The 17,826-nt window shown below is 36.6% G+C and overlaps 1 protein-coding gene and 3 long non-coding RNA genes across 7 annotated transcripts; 2 read left to right on the top strand and 2 right to left on the bottom strand.

Moving 5' to 3' along the window:
* Positions 1 to 4,107: 4,107 nt before the first annotated feature.
* Positions 4,108 to 6,920, bottom strand: LOC131313557 (uncharacterized). Its single transcript, XM_058341929.1, has 8 exons — positions 6,096 to 6,920; positions 5,806 to 5,992; positions 5,551 to 5,684; positions 5,346 to 5,458; positions 5,113 to 5,248; positions 4,968 to 5,078; positions 4,713 to 4,868; positions 4,108 to 4,191 (listed from the first exon to the last, which is right to left on the bottom strand). Exons 1-8 carry the CDS (start codon positions 6,357 to 6,359, stop codon positions 4,108 to 4,110), a joined length of 1,185 nt encoding a protein of 394 aa, XP_058197912.1. The 5' UTR covers positions 6,360 to 6,920.
* Positions 6,921 to 10,548: 3,628 nt separating this feature from the next.
* Positions 10,549 to 16,132, bottom strand: LOC131314993 (uncharacterized). 4 transcript variants are annotated; one of them, XR_009196563.1, is made up of 5 exons: positions 15,893 to 16,132; positions 12,695 to 12,757; positions 12,176 to 12,260; positions 11,129 to 11,215; positions 10,549 to 11,058 (listed from the first exon to the last, which is right to left on the bottom strand). It is a non-coding gene; the product is annotated as an uncharacterized LOC131314993 (long non-coding RNA). The 4 variants fall into 4 exon arrangements; XR_009196561.1 differs by lacking the exon at positions 15,893 to 16,132 and adding an exon at positions 12,458 to 12,504 and having other exon boundaries at positions 12,695 to 12,886; XR_009196560.1 differs by lacking the exon at positions 15,893 to 16,132 and having other exon boundaries at positions 12,458 to 12,865.
* LOC131314996 (uncharacterized) lies at positions 12,726 to 16,307 on the top strand. The gene is made up of 2 exons (XR_009196566.1): positions 12,726 to 12,894; positions 15,879 to 16,307. It is a non-coding gene; the product is annotated as an uncharacterized LOC131314996 (long non-coding RNA).
* On the top strand, positions 13,006 to 15,858 carry LOC131314995 (uncharacterized). The gene is made up of 2 exons (XR_009196565.1): positions 13,006 to 13,341; positions 15,559 to 15,858. It is a non-coding gene; the product is annotated as an uncharacterized LOC131314995 (long non-coding RNA).
* Positions 16,308 to 17,826: the final 1,519 nt, after the last annotated feature.

Raw genomic sequence — 17,826 nt, 5'->3', positions numbered from 1 at the left:
AGCCGCCGTAGGCCTGCAAAAGGCCGGTAGGTGCTTGAAGACCAAGCTAAATCCTTTGAAAAATTCCTCTATAAATACCCTAGGGTGTTTTGGAGGACACACTGGAAATACATGGAAAAAAACACAACATACTGAGAAACACCAAGGTATACTGAGAAACACTATAAAAATGTTCTGAAATCAGTCTTCATTACCATATCTCTTCCAAAACACCCAAAAAAAACTCCATTTTCTTTCCAAAACAAAACCAAATTCAAAACTATTTCAAAAGGCAAGCCAATTTAAGGGCCAATTTCACACCTTGTCATCACAGTAGATCAAGCCTCCGGATTTGTTCAAGCTTGTGCCGAAGAAACTCTTCAAATATCACAAATTTTCCAAAGAAGGCTTCATTCCAAACAAAGGTATAAATTTTCTGTTCTTAAATTCTGAGGGAAACCACAAGGTTCAAGCTGTTCCCAATACCAGTTTTTGGGCCTAAATGGTTTAAACATTGCAAGAAATTAAAGTTGGAATCCCTTGACTATCCATTGTGCGGTACATGTTGCTGCCGTACGGTAGAGGTGTTTCCAGGGGAACAGTTCTGTTTGCAGCTTCTTTTCTTCTTCTGACTTGATATAAGATACCATGTTGTTTTATATTCTGTTTTTAATACATGTCATGTTAGTTAAGTTCATGAAATTACATCAGTAATGTACCATGTTTTGACATAGGTACTATTTATTTAATACATAAGCTTACATGCCTGTTTAGGTCTCTGAATGCTCTGTTAGTTCATTTTAAGCTGCTGACCACAAGAACATGTGCCGTACGGTACACCTTTTATCATACGGTGGTGCCTGTTGTGAAATAAAGTCTGTTTTTTCCATCCTGCTGTTAAGTATTTAATTAAAGCATGCTTATTAACATTTTCATCCGACAAAATCTGTTCACATGCTGTAGCTGTCTTGTTTGCCAAATTGACCACAAAACATGTACCGTGCGGTTGAGTTTGCGTGGGAAAATCTGTTGTTTTCTGCAGTTAATTAGATATATACCAGCATGCTATTTAACTATCTGTTATTAGCATATTAACTGTTAAATGTTTTAACATGCCTGCCTGTCTGTTTATGCTTGCTGTCCATTTATGTTTCCGCTATTTAAACAGCGTATGTGATATAAACTGTTTATGTGCCATTAAAAGTTAAATAATAAAATGATTTTCAAAATCCTACAAATATTAGTGGAGACCGATTTGATCGGACGAGGGGGGTGCTTTTCCAAACAAAACCTTCCCCTCTCGTAACCTGACTCCCAAACTCAATCTTTGATTTATTTTCAAAATTCAAATATTGATCATTTTCAAATTCTAGGTTTTTTCGGGAGGCAAACCATTTTACAAAAACCCGGGTGGCGACTCTTCAATTTGTCAAACGAGCGCACGGCAGGGGATGGCCTCCGAAATGGCCCATCCCGGGCTCTGTAGCCCACAATAAGTTTGTTAAATTTCTCTTCCATTAAATTTGAAGACTTGAGATTTTTTTTAATTATTAATAAAATTGACATTTTTCTTCTAATAAAATATCAAACTTATTTATTAACGTACCCAATTTTCAGGGCGTTACACTCGAGCTCAAATTTTCGGCTCATTTAATAATGTTCGACAAAAGATTGACTTGTTAATGGAGGCTCGGCTCGATTAAAGAAGCTCGTTTAGTAAATGACTAAACTCAACTCATTAAGTGCTCGGCTTTTTAAAACTCGAGCTGAGATCGAGTTCAAGTTTTTTGGATTGTTTAGTAAACGAGCCAAGCTTGAACTCAATAAAACTTAGCTCGGCTCGGCTCGGCTCGTTTACAGCCCTAGCCACCACTTAGCTAGTAAAGGAGATGTTTCTCCTCAAACTAGGACCGTAAAAATTCGATTGCGAATTAATATTGACCTCAGTTGTGAGCCCACCTCACTAATCCAAACAATTTATCTTGTATCATCTCTGAAAAGAATCGCAGATGTTGAGATCTGCAGGTTGATCGGACATCGGTTGTCAACAAAGTATAATTAATTTTTGCCGTTCAAAAAAACAATATAAAATTTTGAGAACAAACGGTTTATTATTGTAAGAAAAAATCTAAATCGACCATGTGACAAGTAATATCTGATTAACTTGACTTTTTGCTGCAGAGTGTAGTTTACGAGAAGCCCACAACTCTCAAATGCAATCTAATCCCGGGACAGACTCCTGTTTTTCGACATGGAAAGAATATACAAATACATTATACGTAGTTGATATGTTTATACAGAGAAGTTTCATCCGTCACTAAAAAATATCTTAAATATATCTTAAGAGGACGGCTTAATATTTTTTTTCACCATCGAAATACGGGGCGGTTCCAGGGACATCTAAAAAACATTCCAAATCTCAATCTCATAGTTGACGATCAAATTTTGATGATTTGAACCGTTCAATGAGTTTAAAAAATGATTTTAAAGGTAACTGTGAGAAATCGGCAAAAAAAAAAAACCGGGGAGGGCTTTATCTAAACAATTTTTCATGGATGCTGACATAAACTATTTTATGAAAAATTGCACGGATCAAGCCCTTTTAAATATTTTTTGAGCTAATTTCTAGCAAATACCTTTAAAAACACGCTATAAACATATTGAACAGCTCGGATCAATAAAACTTGATCGGAAACTATGAGGTGTTTTTTTTAGGTGTCCCTGAAACCGCCTCAAAATACATGGTACAGAAGTACTTATTTTATTAGCCTATTATCCTCCGTCCAGTGGGCAGAGGTTAGCAAAACCAATTATATTATTTTTGTTTATGGCTTCGTACATATTCCATGGACTATTACATTGTTCACAGCCGCCATGGTCATACTCTTGGACTTGGGGCTTGAGAATTTCAATTTGAAAGCCAAATTTGCCTTAGGCGCAGTTTGGATGGCAGGAATCTTGAGAAGGAATAGGAATGTGATTCTATACTTCAATGATTTCGACGTTTAGAAGCAACAACAATAGGAATGTGATGCCATGCTTCCTGGATTCCAACGTTTGGAAGAAAGTCAAGAAACAAGAATAGAAATGTGATTGTTCAATTTTACCACTACAATTATCTTTTAACCAATTTTATACGTATCATTCTTTATCTGCAATCATCAACTCGATTATCACAAGACTGGAAATTTTGTATTCGTTCTTGAGGGACGCGACAAGCCTTTACGTTGTCGGAACAAAAGAGAGGACGTACACAACAAAAACAGTAGAATCCTAGCCACGGTTTTTTTTTTTTTTGCCAAAAGGATAACAATTACCATTGATAACCATAGAGAAACATACAAAGAGCATATCCACGGTGTTTAAGTACCGAGCGATGATTTCTGCCAGCAATGGGACTTTTGGCAATTTATTTGCCACATTCTTAAGACTTGAAATACAATTATTTCCACCAAAATGGTCTAAGGTTCAATGACATAAACAAGAGGAACAAGGCAAGTGAGAGAGCATTTGAAGCATGTGCTCTGCTTGCTTGTGATTATTCTGCTTTTACAACTTGGAGTGTTCCTTCAACTATTACTCCATTATGTATCTACTATGTCAAAGCAAGAAGATCAGCGTAATACTTTTTGATCCATCCGTCAATGATCTTGACCTCCACCTTTCTTTGCTTGATCAACCATTGTGGATCGGTTTCCTTCGCCATAAGAATATCCAAGCAATGGGATCCTGCAAAATTAACAATCTAACGTTTTCAAACGAAATTCGTACTTTATCTAAGTAATTTGCCAATAAGAAATGGGCTGAGACACGGTTTTTAGTACTGTGTCTAGGAAATTACTCCAGTTTAGTTTAGTTTTGAAAATTACACTTTGACCTCTAAGCAGTTTAAGAGATTTTTCTCAAGTTACCATCATTTTTTTGGATACAAAATTCTGAATCAAATTTGTTTATAAAGGTTAAGATGGCCGAGGAGCACATACTTTTAGCAGTATGAACCGCGAGAAGAGTGTCCAATAAGTTCTCCAATACCCTGTAATAAAAATAATTAGAATAAGCTTAAAAGTAGATCAACTAGGAATCTTTCAGTTTGTTTTCCTAATAGTATTAAAAAAATTTGAGTTTGGTTTACCCTCCACTGCTGTAAGGATCTCGAAGACCATTGGAGAAAATGATGTTGCTAGCAAACCTATGGAGAACCAATTTTATGTCCTGCAAATGGAATATAGAGAAAGTTAGTGTTGTCTTTGGGTAAGGAATTTACGATAATAAATACTGTATATATTGATCAGAGAATAGAAAATACTTAAATTGAAAATGAAATTATTCTCCTCACTGATTATCTCCTCATCTTTTTCCCTTTTTCTCAAGTGCATCAAGAAAATCACAATTCCAAGTTTGATTGTCATCTCCATACATGACGGAAGAAGTTTTTTTCCAACGTACAATATTAACCAAGCAATAGAAGATATCATTCAAAGATTCAGAAAGGGACACTACATCCATAACGGGAAGTCCCCAACAACTAAATCAAACTCAATACAAACCAACCAAAGAAACAATAATCCTCTACAAAACTGAAATAAACAAACAACGAAAATTCATCTAAAGAAGGATGACTAATTAATGCTGGTCTATGACAAAATTTGACCAATTGACACTAAAAAATTATACAAAGGCGACCAACTAAGCTAGACATGTGGTTAAATAGCACAATCTAACAGATGACTTACATGACCTCCATAGTAGGTTGTGACCCAGTGAGGACGTGGTGGGACACCGTACAAACTTTTGCAATTCATGATGTATTGCGTTAGATTGAAAGGTGCTGGTGGAAACATGGTGTCGTTGATGCCCCGGCCAATGGGAAATACCATCTCACTACAACTCTACACATAAGTAATTCATTTCCAATTAGAGTTGATGTAGCATCATTGCCAACTCTGATAGTGACTCATTAATCCGCTGGGATAACTATGTAAACTTACTTGCCAACGCCATCCTATCTCTGTTTCCGAAGGAATATTGTTTTCGCCGACAGGATAACATGTCAAGTTCAGTGTATAGGCAACAAGGCCTGCGAATATCCGGTCAAGAATGTCAGTTCCTTCGTTTGAATATCCGGTCAAGAATGTCAGTTCCTTCGTTTGCTCCATCGATTCCCCCACAGACCAGTGTAACAGGATACAACGGTGGCTCATCATATTGAGCTGCATCAGTGTAGATTGAGACCAAGTAGTCCTCGAGTTCCTGAGAATTGTTCAAGTGCCTGAAAAAAAATTAGGACAACAGTTGGATAAGCACTGATTGAAGCATTCAAAAACAAGTAAATTTACGATAAGGGTAGCTAGAAATGTGCAATTTACGAGCAAGTCTTGAATTTTTGGCTCAGGATTGAGAGACCGTGGGGATTGGAAGCGACTCTATCGATTTCGGCCCACGACTTTCGTATTGTTTCGTAGCAAGTCTCACTTACTTCCTGCAAAAGTATCCCGTTAAAAAAAAAAAATCGCTTATGGTTGATTTTAGAATGAAAAAACAACATGAAGTATGATGTTTAGAAATAGTTACTTTGAAATCCTTGGTGACAATTGAATAGAATCCATTTTCTGGAGTGATGTCATCAAAGTAAAGGATAGGAGCTGATGAGGCCAGAGCCCCGAGGGTAATATGGGGATACTTTAGCCGGAACCATGAAGCTAGCACTGTACAACAAGAAAGCAAGCTAGTTTAAGTAAAGTCGTGAAAGTGATATATTTAAATATCCTTAGATGAAATACGTCTCCATTAATATATTTCTTATTGAATTGTTGTAGTTGTACTCACTTCCTCCGTAAAATCCTCCAACAACAATAATCGGAGAATAGTGCGCAGACAAATTTTGCTTCAAATATATGATCACCTTTGCATAATCCGCAATAGCCTGGGCCGAATTGAAATAGCCACGAGTGCTTTTGTTTTTCACTGCCTCCTCCAAAGACGTAAACGGAATCGACTGTCCGTAGAAGCGGTGCTGATATAAAAAAAGAAAAGAAAAGAAAAGAGTTTCCTACTTCAATACCTTGATCAGTCTTTCAAACACTGGAATTCCAATTAGAATTGGGCTCTGGTTATACCTCTATGTAAACTTGGAGAGCTTTGAAATGAGGGGCATTATCGGGGAGAAACCCAATGATAGAAAGATCATCATCAATCGCAGCCTCTGCACCAAGATAAACGAAAATTGGAGCATTCTCATTTGCACCACCCCAATATTTGGAATTGATCACATATCTTTGTTGAAAAGTGGCGTAGCTCTCTGGTTTGTAGTTGAAGTGATCAAGTGTTTGGGTGTAAAAGAAGGTTTCCAAGTGCTCTGAAGCAGCAGAGCCTGTGAACATGGTGTTATAGTAAGATTGGTCTCTAATGATTGTTTCATGGAGTACACTGAGCCTTGGAATTTTGTGGGGAGATGCTGAGGAAGAGGTTGAGAGGATTAAGAGAGAGAGAGAGAAAGTAATTGTAAGGGAAGAGAGAGAGTGAGAGAGTTCATGGCTGAGAGGTCTGAGGAATTATCATGGGAGACACAGACTTTTTATATACTTCCCCGTCAAGTACGTATGGACTTCATTCGAGGGGCAGTAAATGGCAGTAATATTTGGAATCATTGTTTTGGTAAGTTAGAAATTTTCAGTGAGAACAAACCACAAGAAGAAACAGGGGAAAGGGGATAGATAGCCTTGGGCAGAAAAAGGTGGGAAAATCTGGGAAGAGCAATCATTGTTGGTTTTGTGAAACCTAATTCGACGTCTTCTTGTTTGTTCGTTTCTTGATTATCTTCATAATCCAATAATCCTCAAGCTGGATGGGTAAGTTGGCTTTTTATTTTATTTTATTTTTTTGCAGTGCTTCGGAAATTCAAATAAAGATAGCAAGTCTAACAACAGAGTTCGAAAATAGAAACTAACATTCCAAATCCCAGTCCATCTTCCAAGCAAGAAAAGCCTCGCAGGTGGGGGTTTATTCTGTGACCACAGGGTTTTAGTGGCCCCTCTGTTGTGATAGCTTTGCCATAATTGAAAGCAACAAGGAAACTAATTTTGTTCTCAAGTGTAATCCGTTAGCTGCCCATAGTGAGCGTTTGGCTCTTGTACATAGGCGCTAAATACTAGTTTCATCTCTTAGTCTTTTCTTGTATTGTGTCTCTGTTTCTCTGTATTTGGGTGGAAATATGTACTTGCCGTATGTTATGTTCTGTATTCGGAGTTATCTGTAGATGTCGTATGGCTTGATTAATGAATTTGCTTCTTCCGTTGAAAAAAAAGAAGGTGTAATCCGTGGGCAAGTTAAATTTCTTTGATATTATAAAGTGTACATTAAAAGCTACTTTTAAACTAATTAGTAAATGAGAAGCTTCTCTATGTTCTCAAAATTAGATGGCGGAAATTCGGTTGCATGCACAATACGATTGCCAGGAGCTGTGGCCATTCTTTTGGAATTACTAGATGCATGGCTACGTGCAAAGCACGTCCATCATGCCCGTTGTGGAGATCTTTTTTTGGGTCTTCCAAATATTATGTATGTTGTCATCATAGCAGAAGTTATATGCATTAGTTTGACCAAGTGTTTGATCATAGCAAAAGTTACATGTAGAAGTCATGGTTTAGATATATACCGGTCTTTGGTAACTAATTACACAACTTTGGCAAAAGGCATAGCATTAAAGTCAGAGTTCGTGCAAATTAGACAAAGCGGAAGTCTTTTGATTGGGAATTCTTCATGCCAGAAGCTTGCAAAGCTCTGGAGGTTATGGAAGCTGACTATTTGTTCTTATTGGGGTTGTTGGAAGTTTCTTCAGTTGCTGGAGTGTGATTTGTTGGCCTGCTGGCTGCTGGTGTGTTGAAAAAAAACAAAAACTATCTGTTAAATAAAATTTTACAATTTGTTTTTATCAAATCAACTTTTCCAATTGGTAAAAATAAGTCTACAGACTCAAAATAAGTGAGGTTGGAAAGGGGAATTTTTATATGTAATTCACTATACCTCATTCCATCATGTGTTTGGACAGACGATTGCCGATTTGAGGTATCGATGAAACGAACATAGAAACTATACGGGGTTCATTGTCATTTCTCATACTTACTCCTAGGAAGGGCTAGCTCCCACAAATAGAACAAAGCGAACATGTCAATACAGCTACAAATTATAAAATAGCCGATCGGTGCAGCATTCTAACAAAAGAATATTGTGATAAATTGAAATTTACATCACACATTATATCTTGCAAAAGTTATAATCAGTTATCAATATCAATCAAACATGTACTAATTAATATCTCTGACTTACACTTCCATTTTGTGGAAAAATTCTGCAGCTGTGTGGATCATAATTAAGGAGGACGACCAATGAGAACAATTTTCAGAAGTCGCCAAAATTGACCGATATCGACGGGCATGTGGGAAGAAGTGGCCGGGAGTTTTCAGTCAATTATCATCATCAACATTCTGGGGCCGCATAGACTTGACTACGGTGGCTATCGGTCACCTTCTCTTCCCTTGGAGAGTTGGAGGCCTCTGGGAAGCAAGAAGTGAGCTATTGGCAGTGGCGATTATCATCATCAATATTCTGGGGCCGCATAGACTTGACTATAGTGGCTATTGGTCACCTTCTCTTCCCTTGGAGAGTTGGAGGCCTCTGGGAAGCAAGAAGTGAGCTATTGGCAGTGGCGAAGCTATGTTGGCCCTCGGGCCCCGAGTTTTAAAATTTTTATATGTATATATCTTATTTTGAATATTATTAATAATTATTTGTGTATAGTTACTTATGGTCTAAATAATTTTTATTTGATTTGATAAAAAATCGTTTAATTTTTATTATCATTTCTCAATTTCTTTCATAAATAAAAAATAAGCGCATGACTATTGAAACTTGAAATAGCCTAAAGAAAAAAATAAAATGATTGTTATACTTGAACTGCAGTAGGCTAGAATCATTTCAATGTACAAATGTAATATGTATTGGAAATGAAAATTTTTATGATATAATAAGTACACGTTCGATAAAAAATATTTGTCGATTTAGTGGGCCCCTCGGGTCAAAATCTTGGCCCCGCCACTGGGCTATTGGCCTATTGTCATTGTCTATTCTATGCTTTCTATAGTATCATATCCGTGGGATATTTATCCGAATAATTATTTAGCTAGCATTTCCAGAATACTATGTGATGTTGCTTATGTGGTACTCCCAGCCCTAACAATTTACGTAATGGCAAATTATTCGGAAGGAACATTATCATTCATTTGGTTGGGTGGTTGAGAGATAAGAAGTGACCCACACAATTAATGTAGTCGCGATATGTTATTTGGGACGAGTGCCACATGAAAATGCCACATGGTACTCCGGGAGTACCCAATAATTGACATGTTTATCCTAAGCCCAGAAGTTCCGTCCGAACATGGTATATGTTTACCTTTTGATTCAAATTTTTTTCGTCACTGATAGTTTTACTTCAATTTTTGAAATTATTGTTTTGTCTAGACGAAAGAAATTAAAAAAAAATTATAATCAAAATCTTAAAAACTTTCACGAAGTAGACTGACTTTTTTTTAATATTTTTGTTTTCCTTAAAAAAAATTACGTCTGGTTCATATTTTTTTTAGTTTTTTTTATTTCTTTTTTCTAGACCAACCAATAAGCCACAACAATTTGACGAAAAAACCAACAAATGAAAAAAATTGAATGAAACAAAAAAGATCATCTGACTTAATTATTAAGGCAAAACACCCTGGACAAACAAAAGATGTGGAAATATCTTTCACTGTTATCAGTTTTATAGAAGAATGGGATCTAGTTTTGTGTACAAGTGAAGCAATGTGGCACAAATGCTGGATTGTAATTTGCAAGTTAATATTTTGAGGAGGATGTTTATACTCCAGTGTCTTGGAAATTCCTCTATTTTCCAAGGAGTGATTTTCATAGCCGCCTTTAACAACCATTTTTTTTTACCATTGTGATGTCAATTTATAATGCTGTCCTTCTAAGTGTGAAAAACTATAGAAATGCAAAGTTAATTTTGTAAATTCATATAACATGAGGGTAAAAAATGAAGTGTGAAAATCAATTACCGTTTTCCAACCCAACTAATGTGAATTTACATGTGGTACATTCATCGAATGGCTCCAAACGCAATTGTATCCGGTGTTTTGTTTTAAAGTTGTACTCAGAATATCCATATAAATCTATCATCAGAATACCCACTGCGTTGGAAAAGGTAAATAGAAGAGTGATATTGGCCATGGGCAAGGACAACAGTAGTCAATTGTTAAGCAGAAACTCGACATTATTAACTTGCACTTTGTTCTGAACAATCTTTTACTTATTAATTGCTAGGTTTGTGTTATCCAAAAGTCGAATCATATCCACTGACTCTAATCTTCTGTTATTCATCATCCAAATATACCAAGGAAGAAATCACAATCAACTCTATTGACGATTTCACAAGTGATCACTTAATAGCATGGTCAATTTATATCCCACATGCATATATGCATATTCCAAGGGCAGCACTGAAAAAGCATTGAGCAACAAAGATAAAACTTAAAACAAAGATTTTCATTGCTACAGGTTTTGTGTGCGTGAAGGTGTCGGAGTGCTTGATGAACATCTTATGACAGTGGGCCAAGTGAACTATAAACTCAAGTATACTGGAAAAAGTACTGTTAGCACTTTTATCGATCAAAAAATGCTACAATTGAAAGAAAAGTATCAACCCACAGAAATTTACAATTTCAAAACGTAATGTTGCGAGCATTCATGCCATACTTTTCTGGCTGCAAGACAAACACAACCCCTTAAAATATATTGATTTTTTTAAAATGCAAAGGTGACACAGCTCAGTGAAAAAACTGCATATAGATTCACAACATGTGTTGCCAGAGATAATTTAAATAAAATAAAACAACCAAAGGAATAGAGAAGCTTCCTTACAGAGTGGTCGATCTCGACATCGTACTTCAATACACGATAACACAACATTCCAGCCTCTGATGTAGGGAGATTGGCAATTTTTTGAGTTTCATTTTGCCTGCATTGACTACACACCTGCAATAGTTCTAAGTGAGATAAAGATGGTAAGCTAAGTAGTTTCTTCTACAGGAAATAGAGCAGTTACCATGCCGGCAGTGTAGCTGCTTCTAGTATAGGTGGGTTGAAGATGAAACTTGATGAGTTGTGTGAGGCAAGGCTCTTGAGTATAGCTCTAGAAGAAGAAAAATAAACAGGACATAATAAGATCTAGACATATATGAGATTTAAGCCAAATATGTACACAAACAAGTCAAATAAGGCACATGTAAGTGTACTCATGTCCAATACATCGAAGAAAGAGACTATTGCAATAAAAAATGGAAACTTTTTTAGACCACTATGAGGAGATATGTCTTGGAGGTGGTATACAACTTGGCTAGTCACTGACCTAGGCCAATTTCCTGCTACATAAAACATGTATCAGAGGAAAGAAAAACACAAGATTGTGACAGGTATATATGAGATGAAGGTCAGTCAATGTGAAACGTCACGCTGTGCCTTTAGGTACGGGCACAAGATTGAGAGCTTTTTTGTTATTCGTCAGCTTATAATCCTCGAGGTTAAAGTTGAGAGCCCTACAAATTAAGGGAAGTGTGATTGTTTCACATAATCCTACGGAAGAGGCATTTTGTTTCACTATGACTTATGATTGAAAGATATACTATCTGGTATTAGGTGCTTAAGAACAGGGAATCATCACAATAGTAGAAGAAGTAATTTAGCAGTTGATATTGCAGAAGTTTGGGGTAAGTTATAAATTAGCTGGTCTTGCTAAGGGAATTGCTAAGGTTTTTGGAGACACTTGGGAAGGAGCAGAGCTTTGAGTTTTGATTCTTGCTACAAATTAGACAGAAGCAACAGTTAAAATACCAACTGCAATAAAATGGAGCAAAACATGACAGAATTCTATCGTTACCGAGCATAACAAAACACTAAAAGAAAATAATTGTATTAAAAAGGAAAGAACAAATAAATCAATCCGACCTTACAAAGGTCTAAATGCAAAATCTTCTTCTTTGCCCTTTTCCATACGCAATAACCCAACGGCTTTTTTACCCAAACCTTCTCATCCGAAACAGGGAAAACCCTAGGAAAAATTAGGATGGAGAAAACCATGGAGAGCAACACATACCGATTAATATCCTCTAATGTAGGAGCAATCAGGTATTGATTGGTACTAAAAACTTCAAAACCTTTATGTTTCTAATAACCCACACCTGGAAAAATCCAAAAGTACGAAATAATTAATAAAGATCAAAGAAACATATCAGATGCTTTGTCTCTCCCTTGTTATGTGTCATTTGATTTCTTTTACTTATATTATTCGTAATCGTTGGATCTATAAAGTTATGCACAATAGAAGAACCACAAACAGTAAAAGAAAAGAGGGGAAAAAGTAATTGGGAAAAATAACCTTTCTTCATTATCGTCGATGTTCAGATCAGATCGCATGCCGTGAGTCTCCTCAATAACAAAGAGAGGCCCAAAAAGTTATTCTTTAGAGAAAAATAAACACAAAAAACCAGCAGAACCTTCGATCGACAACCAACAATCCTAAAAAAAATTGCAGCCATAATAGCCAAACCAAACAACATGCAAACCACAACGAAGAACATAAATTGGAAAAACCCAACCAAGAACAGAGCCAAACCTTTTCAGGAGGAGCACGAGGCATAGATTTGAGCGTTGAACAGAAAGATCTGCTCTGCAGGAACTGATGGAACCCCAAAAGGGATAGCAGAGGAGAAACCACAGGGTAGATTAAACAAAATCAATCTATTAAACTGAAAATAACCCATCTGTGCAAATTGAACACGTAAATACGTCGAAACTTGCAGAAACTTAGTATATGTAGAGACCCGTATTAATTTTTTTTTAGGCTATATATATTTTTTTTGTTAATGTATAGCCCGTCGAGATAGACAGTGCGGATATTCAGTGTGACGTGTTTGTGGGAGGATATAAGAGTAATTGTGCGAGAGTTGCACGTGTGTGTGTGTGGGGTGGGAGCATGGGATTACTCCCCATGCCAATAATTTTCCCCAGGAGACTACTTTCTCCCATTTCTCTTTTCTCACTCTCTCGGCACTCTCTCTCCTCCTCCTCTCCTCCGAAAAACTCCCTCCTCTCTTCTCTCTTCGATTTCATCTACCTAGGGGGTGATTCCGGATAGGCCCGAGAATTAAAGTTGCTATACGAAGCATGGGCTTTCCGAATATCCAAGAAAAATCATGATCGGACCGCGTGGGAGCTTGGTTGACTTGGTCAAAGGTTCGGGTTTTGCTCAAAACCCTTGAGGTAGGGATCTCTTACTCTTGTTATGCATTCATACGGTGTTTATGTACCTAGATCGTACTTTGTTTCGTTGTTTGAGGTTGGTTGTTCCATTTCCGAAATTCTGCAGAAACAGGGTCTTTGTTTTTGGGGTTTTACGCCTTCTTAAACTCATGATTGAATTTTGGTTCCTTCGTATGAAATAGAGTAGACTTAGAGCCCGTTCTAATGCCGCTGGAATCACTCGAAACCGTTGAGAATTGAATTTATGGTGATATCTAGAATACTGGTCTGCAATCTGTCTCGTTTTCTGGGTTTCAGCCCACTTCGAATGACCATAACTTCCTCGTCCGATTTCCGTTTTATGTAAACTTTATATCGGTTCGAAGATCTTGAAGTCAGCTTTCATTTGCCACTGGAATCGTCTTAAAACTCTTAGTACACAAAAAGTTATGATCGATTGAGTGGAGGTATGTCAATCTGTCAGGCAGATTCGTGTAGCTTCGGTAAACCCCTGTTTAACCACCCTTGGAGTGCAGATTTGACAAGGGTTCCTTTGCGTCTTTCAAAGTTCATTCAATCGCCCAACTATTGGGACTGGAATCACTCAAAAATATTAAGAACTCGATTTATAGTGATTTTTAGAAGATTGAACTGAAATCTGGAAATTTGGGCAGCATACAGGGCTGCGGGTTTTTCATCGTTTGTTATAGCTAAATGACGCTATTGGTTATGGGTCCTTATGGGTTTTAAAGATTGGTAAGTTTGTGATCTTTTGGCGTTGGAATTATTGAAAAATATTGAATGTGGAATTTTTAATGAATTGTCGAACACTGACTGCTCTCTGGGACAGTTTTGGTCCGTTGATTCTCGTTCATTTGTTTTGACTCTCAATCACTTCTAACACCTTTTAAACATCGTTAAACCATCCCTAAGCTTGATTACTTGAGTTCCGATGAGTTAATGATCATTCAAATTCCTTCGATACCCATTAAGCGTAATCTTAGTGTTGTTGTAAATGGAATATGTGATTTAAGGTTGTTTAGGAGTACCGAAGGCTAAGTGAGACATTGTGGGAAGTATAGTTGGTGGACGCGAGCTTGTCTAGTGATCCGATGGGTAGTATTGTGACTCGTATTCTCGTGCTTCATCTTGTTGATATTTCTAGGTTCTTTGGGCACCCATTCTAAAAGATTCTCGTTTAGAACCTAGCGGGTAGCGTGTCGTGGAGTCATTTGTGGTTTCGAGTTGTAACACGGATCGCTTTGAAACGTTATTGATCAATCGATATGTGGATATGACGAGATTGTGTGGCATGTTGTATGAATGATATAGATTGGTTATATGTTGAGCATGAGGTCATTAAGGAATGTGAAATGAGAAACAAGAAATAGAACGGTACCACGACTATAAAGAAAGCCACGGATCCACCGAGTGGTGCGATGCCGGAATGAACATGGGACGCACGGGGTCCCGAATGCCCGGACAAGGTTGAAAGAATTTTAGAGGATGCACGGGGTCCCGAATGCCCGGACAAGGTTGAAAGAATTTTAGAGGACGCACGGGGTCCCGAATGCCCGGACATGAATGAAAGGATTTTAGAGGACGCACGGGGTCCTGAATGCCCGGACATGAATGAAAGGATTTTAGAGGATGCACGGGGTCCCGAATGCCCGGACGTGAATGAAGGGTTTTTAGTGGACGCACGGATCCCAAATGCCCGAAATTGTATTGAAAAGGAAAATGGCTAACTCTTGAGAAATACAAGACAAATTGATTATGTCCTAAAAGAAAATTCAGTGATATGTCTGTATTGTTCTGCAGGGTGATATATTCATTAACACTAGCTCTTTTGGGTTCGTTGTACACATTTATTGTTGCTCTTAGGTTACGGTTGGTGCGTAATCATCATTTATACTTAATGATTGAGGCGGAATGGGTATCATATATGAATCTAAATTTGCATAGTGTTGGACAATTGACGGTTAAGAACAAACGGGAGTTCAATTAGAATGATTCGAGTTGGATCCTGCCCCTAGTTGACGTGTGAGTTATTGAGGATACTCTTATAAAATCTTGATTTCCTTTTTTTTTTAGATTGCTCCTTCGTGGCGGAAGACATTTATTTCTGTGACATTCTATTGTATACTTTCACTCAGGATGCATGTTTCTTCGCATTTTCATATAACTTGAGTATAGATTTTTCTACTGGGCTAGTGTAGCTCAATCTATCATTTTCAGGTACAAAAATAAGGAAGTTGGCATGGCGTGCATATCGTGCTTATTGATCATGTCTTTCAAAGGTATAAAAGAGGCGATTATTTGCATTTGATTCGAAAGGAGTATTTTTGGAAAGACATTTGTTAGAACTGTAATATTATTTTCTTCGGACATTGGTATTTCGATAACTTGGGGCCTCGAGCCAGGGATGTACTCATTGAATTTTATTTGAGAACAGTGAACAGAAAGGTCTTTTGGGGTATTATTTGTATTACAGTGAGGACTTTATTTATTAAAAGTGTTTATTATTTATGTCGAAAATCGAGGGCGTGACAGTATAGTTAAACAAAAGCACCTGTCCTTAGCCTTTTCATTGCCGTCCTCTTCGTCTGCTTCGTCATCGTCGTCGTTATCGTCATCGTCTTCATCGTCCTCACTCACTCTCTCTCTCTCTCTCTCTGTTTTTCTCTAAACCCAAGGAAGAAAAGAAGATTGGGAGGTGGAAGAAAAAGAAAAATGGGAGGCGGAGCAAACAGAGTCATATAGTTAAAAAGACGAAATTACCCTATTAAACAAAACCAGTGGCTTCTCAATTGAAGGGCAAAATTGTCCAAATTGGGAAAATTGGCTAGTGTTTCAATTGCAAAAGTGATTCTTCTTAAGGAGAGTTAGGATATATATTTTACTGAAAAAAATCATGAATATTAATTGATCGCATATTGTGTAACAACTCCAATTTTTAGTAAATAAAAATTCGTTGTTTATTCAAATTTCTTAAAATTCCTCTTGATTGGCTTATTAATTTTCTCGTTGATCTCTATTAATCCATCATAGTTAGATTATATCTCTTGGTTAGTATAGTTAGCTTCTAACCAAATTAGTTAGAGAGACTTAACTACCAAACCATTTAGTTACCTTTGGACCATTACCCATTGGGCGATAAATGTTAGGGTAATCTTTGTCCATTGGACATTAGGCCTTTCATTAGAATATTTGATTAGTACAAAGATATAGTATTATATTGGTGTATTTTCCCACGTGCAAAGGACATATTTACATTGTTTATTAGATATCTTTTTTTTCCATGATTAGTACAAAGATATAGTATTACATTGTTTAATAGCTCTAATCTTCCTACTAAGTACTAGAATCCTATTGAATATTCAAGCGTTGATTTTTCCATGTGCTTTTATGCATTAGAATAGTGGGTAAATCTAAACCTTAGATTTTTTTTAGTATTTTTTTTTATGAATTAGTACTAGTACCGATATTATATTTTAATGGAAAAATCTTAAGCCATATATTCTTGGTACCTATGTATATATAGGCATGCGTACATATATACAATATTATATATAGATATAGATTTCCAAAAGTACAATATCTATTAGTTTAATAGAATCATGTGTCTAATTAGAATTCCTTATTGGGATATTGATTTAGAAAATCTAGTACTTGTACCATTGGCCATTATTATATATATATATATATATATATATATATATATATATATATATAGAAATGGCTTAAATTTAGGTGTTAGTGCAAGCATAAGCCATGATATCATGATGAAGCCTTTACATCAAATAAAATGTTTTATAATCATTTTGTGAAAACTTAAATGTGAGACAACATTCAAGGTAGTGGGACGTCACCCAAGTCGCGTTCGGATTTGTCCGGCCATGAGGACCCGGGAAGGGTGATTTGGCCTATTGCTCCGGTAAATCGTTGACAGACGTGCTATCAGGAATGTTTCCTTTCATTTAAAAAAAAAAAAAAAAAAAAAAAAAAAAAAAAAAAAAAAAAAAGAGGCTGAATTATGTTATAATGGATTATGTAAGCACTAACACACCCATCTCAATATGAGAAGGCTATTTCGTTCTGACAATGATAGAATTAAAAATTCTGAATTAGTAGAATATGCTAATGTGCAAGAACAATTAAATCACTGGACAATTCCTCCAGTTCGTCATTCTGTTATATATAGACATGGAATGTTTGAATTAAAAAGTAGCATGGCAATTAAAACTGTTGAAAGAACAGAAAGCCTGGAATTGAATGATAAGATAATTAATCTTATGGATCGCACTGATCTACTTGCACACATGCAAAATTATAAGTATGTTCATATAGGTTTAGTGCAAATTGCCCTTAAACCTTTAACATTGCTAGGAATGGACACCTGTTTACAAGTCACTTTACGTGATGGAAGGTGTAATAATTGGAGATCCTCAATTATTGGGGCAATTGAGACCAGCTTGAGTCATGGTCCTGTTTATTTTAATGCTT

This window comes from Rhododendron vialii, chromosome 13a (assembly GCF_030253575.1).
Source record: "Rhododendron vialii isolate Sample 1 chromosome 13a, ASM3025357v1".
Lineage (NCBI taxonomy): Eukaryota > Viridiplantae > Streptophyta > Magnoliopsida > Ericales > Ericaceae > Rhododendron > Rhododendron vialii.
Note: the sequence above shows the minus strand (reverse complement) of the source record. Positions and strands in the feature narration are given on the sequence as shown.